General features: G+C 48.3%; 1 protein-coding gene across 1 annotated transcript in view; it reads left to right on the top strand.

Annotated features, from left to right (window-relative positions):
* LOC104271395 (homeobox protein cut-like 1) overlaps nucleotides 1–2,441 on the top strand; it is a gene marked incomplete at both ends in the record, with an annotated part of 14,233 nt that extends 11,792 nt beyond the window's left edge. The window contains 3 exon segments of the mRNA XM_009866050.1: nucleotides 1–232; nucleotides 1,621–1,786; nucleotides 2,385–2,441. The exon segment at nucleotides 1–232 is cut by the window's left edge and continues 31 nt beyond it. Coding sequence (XP_009864352.1) covers nucleotides 1–232; nucleotides 1,621–1,786; nucleotides 2,385–2,441 — 455 coding nt within the window.
* Nucleotides 2,442–3,765: the final 1,324 nt, after the last annotated feature.

Genomic DNA, 3,765 nt, shown 5'->3' with positions numbered 1-3,765 from the left:
TTCTGAGCTGAGCATGACGGGGGCGAGTCGCAGCGAGACGCCGCAGAACAGCCCCCTCCCTTCGTCCCCTGTCGTGTCTTTATCGAAGCCATCCAAACCCTCCGTTCCGCCGCTGACGCCCGAGCAGTACGAGATTTACATGTACCAGGAGGTGGACACGATAGAGCTCACGCGGCAGGTCAAGGAAAAGCTGGCAAAGAATGGCATCTGCCAAAGGATCTTTGGGGAAAAGGTAAAGAACGGATTCTCTCTTCTTACCCCACTGTTGTCAATGTCCTTACGTTGGGTCGGAGCCCAGATTCTCAGAGAGGGATGTGCCACATGTGTCCCAGGGAAAAATGGGTTTGCTTCATCTCTTAAAGTGTTTTTAAAAATCAGTTTGCAGAGGAAAGTCTTCGTTTTCCTGTAGTTTGGGAATCGCGTAGGCTTTTACGCAAAGAGTGGCTTCAGCCACTTGTAATTAGAAACGGGGCCCCCGCGTGTAGAAACGTGGGAGAGACTCGGTATTTCATGCTTAATGTAATGAATCCATGGAATATTTGAGTAATACCATTGCCATGACTGGAGAGTCTGAAATTGGTTATAAGCAAAGATAATGGACGCAAGAGCATTTTTTCCTTTTTTTTTTTAAGAAAAAATATTTGGAAGTGCACACGTGGGTGTTTAAACAAGCACACGGAAAGTCCCTTACCTCTCCTTAGTCTGAAGTCGGGAAGTCACCGTCATTTCTTTTACCTGGTCCTTGGTGTCTCGCTGTGCCTTGAGACATCTGTAGGCAATGCTTGGTCACAGATAAGTGGTGCACGATCAGGCTTTCCAAGGGTCTCACGCTGTGGCTCTGAGCGTTGAGCATGTGGGATTTTAGGGAGGTCCCCGACCGCCAGAACGCGCTTCCCAGCCCGCAGGAAGTGGTAGACATTTGGGGTTTCCTCTTCCTGGAAAGAGCAGGATCAATATAACACCGTACCAGGAGCTGGCACCACACAATTACCGTGTCACTACGATGTAAAATGAAAAGCCTGACCTCTCGGGGTCATTAAAGATCCCGTGGCAGCTTTCGTTCAGTGTCATGTTTAACCCCGTACCTGTGCTGAATTCCAGGCAGGTCACCGTGTTCTGCCTCTCTGAAATTCCCCCTTCCCTGCAGCCGGCTGCATTCTTAAATATTTACTTACGTGGAGCAGCTGCTGCTACAGGTGAAAACACACAGCCTTACAGTTCACACCCAAAAAAAAAATCAACCAAATGTAGGCCTGCTCTCCAAAGTCCCAATTATTTTCGTTTGAGAGCAAAATACCTGCCAATCACTGCCTGTTTTATCTGCCTGTGTGTGCCTAGACTCGGTGTTTTTCCTGTTAGAACTGATGGAACTTTGTGACACGCGGTACGAAACGCATGCAAATCTCGCTCCCTTCCGGCAGGAAAAAAAACAAACAACAAACCACGCTCCAGGAGAAAACCCCGGCAGGAGCAAAGCGTTTCCGTCCGCCTGCCCGCTGCCGGCCTTTTGCTCCTTGTCCGCATAAAACCCCTGGGAAAGGAGAGACCAAAGCGACCTAAAACTCCCCCTCTGTGCACCTCAACTGTGTTAACGTGCCGTTCTTGGTTGCTTCGCTTCAGGTGTTGGGGCTGTCCCAAGGAAGTGTCAGTGACATGCTCTCCAGGCCAAAGCCGTGGAGCAAATTGACCCAAAAAGGCCGAGAACCGTTTATTCGTATGCAGCTCTGGCTGAATGGTGAGCTGGGACAGTGTGTCCTGCCTGCACAAGGGCAGCAACAAGGACAAGGTAATTAAAATTCCACTGTGTTGTTTGAGTTGAGGAGCAGGAAGTCTTTTTATTATTATTATTATTATTATCATTATTTAAAATGTGCGGTACGGGAGGCTCGCGCCCGGGCATTGCCGGCGGTGGCAGGTCCATGGGGCAGCGCAGGGGACGTTCTCCGTTTGTGCGTCCTCGACGAGCAGCAGTCCCCGCCTTCCTCGCTGGGATGGCGCGACCTTGGCGTGGAGGCGACACCCAGCTCCAAAAATTGGGGCCAAAGAGCTGCAGAACCCTCGTGTGCGGTTTTCGAGGGTGGCAGAGGGGGTTTTTAAGGAGCAGCTGGATTGCTTTCTCGGGCGGTGAGCTGGAAGGACTGAGCTTTAGAGGGGGAAGGCTGCGTTGCAGTGACGCTTTGAGGGTGGCTCTCTCTTGCCCTAACTCCTGCTGACACGGAAGGGCCGGACGAGACTTCGGCCTCGCTTGTACCCTTACGAAGCCACTGACTTAGATGAGCGGCCGAGACGAGCGGTTTGCTGTTTGTTGAGCCTGCTTACTGTTTGGTTTGTGGTTTGGCATCTCCTTTGATTGTTCCCTGATTTTCCTCTCCTCTCTTATCTAGTCCTTCACTCTGTGACATCATTACAGGATTCCCTCCAGCAGGGATGTGCAAGCTCAGGTAATCAGCTGGTTTCAATGATTTGCTCTGAAATAATTCTCTGTGCTTTTGTTACGTTTCTTTTCGCTTTGATGCCGCGAGGTTTTCGCGCGTTTCGTTGTATCATACAGAAGCCCCTTCAGTTTTTTTATTAACGCCGTTAATTCTTCGTTCTCCCCTTGTTGCTATGGCAGATGCAGGGAGCACACGTATTTAGCTGCATGTATTAGGTGAGGAGACTCTGATCTTTAAAGATCATTGGCTCGGTAGGGTTTTTTTTGCCGTAGTTGGGCTTATCAACTTGACATGTGACAATGGTTGTAAAACAAGCCTTTGGTTTGTAATGTGATCTACATACTCCAGCTGCCTTTACTCGCTGGCATATTGTTTTTGCCGCTTTCGTTTGCACAAAATCTGCTTTGTTAACGGGAGGGTGGGGAAAAGACCACGTTCTGCCTGTCTTTTTTCAAGCTCCGTTAACTAGTCCAAGGCGACCTTTTTTTTTTTCCCCCCCTCCCTTCCCGTTTGCAAAATAATAAAAAAACGCAGATGCAGCGAAGATGAGTGTTGAAGAGAATTCCTACGGGTTTTGTGAAATGGCCCCACTATGGGAAGGAGCTGTGTTCCTGCTGTTAGATACCAAACTCGACCCACCCAGACCTTCTGCCAGCGATACACTGATCTGACAGAAACCACCCGGGCTGTTTTGTACTCTAGAAAAAAGACTTGTGCTGCTCTGTATTTGCAGCCAGCGCCCTGTGTCAGAGGGTTATTGCCGTTCAGGATACAGAGAAGGATGGGTTGTGCTGCTCTTCCACCTTTCCACCGCTCAAAACACCCCCTTTTTTTGTATTTGCTGGAGCTTGCCAGGTTTATTCTGACATATCCCAACCAAGCTTCTTTTTTTCCTCTCTACTTGGAGGCTATTCTGCATTCTGAAAGATTTTACTGGACGAAAATCCGTGAAGGTATTATTTGGTCCACGTTTTTCTTAAGAACAAATGAAAATGCACAGAGAGAGGGGGAAAAAAATGCAGCTGGTAAAAACAAGCCGTGAAAACAAAACCAAAACGGGAAAAAATAATTTACAATCATAGGGCTATTGTTACTTATAGCCAAGCATTTAGCAAACATGGAAGTTTCCTGCGACGTTTTCTACGCTGCTGTTTGTTACGGGAGCGCCGTCGACTGCTTTTTGTAGCATCAGTACTACACAGGAGTAGCTGTTACAGTTATAAATGCCTAAGACAGCGTGGAAAATATGAGTAATTAATTGTAGCCATTTTAAGAGGACTTAGAAATCGGGGGAGCTGCCAAAAGGCTGCATTGTTATTGCTAATCATCA

Source organism: Apaloderma vittatum, unplaced genomic scaffold (genome assembly GCF_000703405.1).
Source record: "Apaloderma vittatum isolate BGI_N311 unplaced genomic scaffold, ASM70340v1 scaffold39493, whole genome shotgun sequence".
NCBI classification, from domain to species: domain Eukaryota; kingdom Metazoa; phylum Chordata; class Aves; order Trogoniformes; family Trogonidae; genus Apaloderma; species Apaloderma vittatum.
This window is presented reverse-complemented; position numbering and strand designations above follow the sequence as displayed.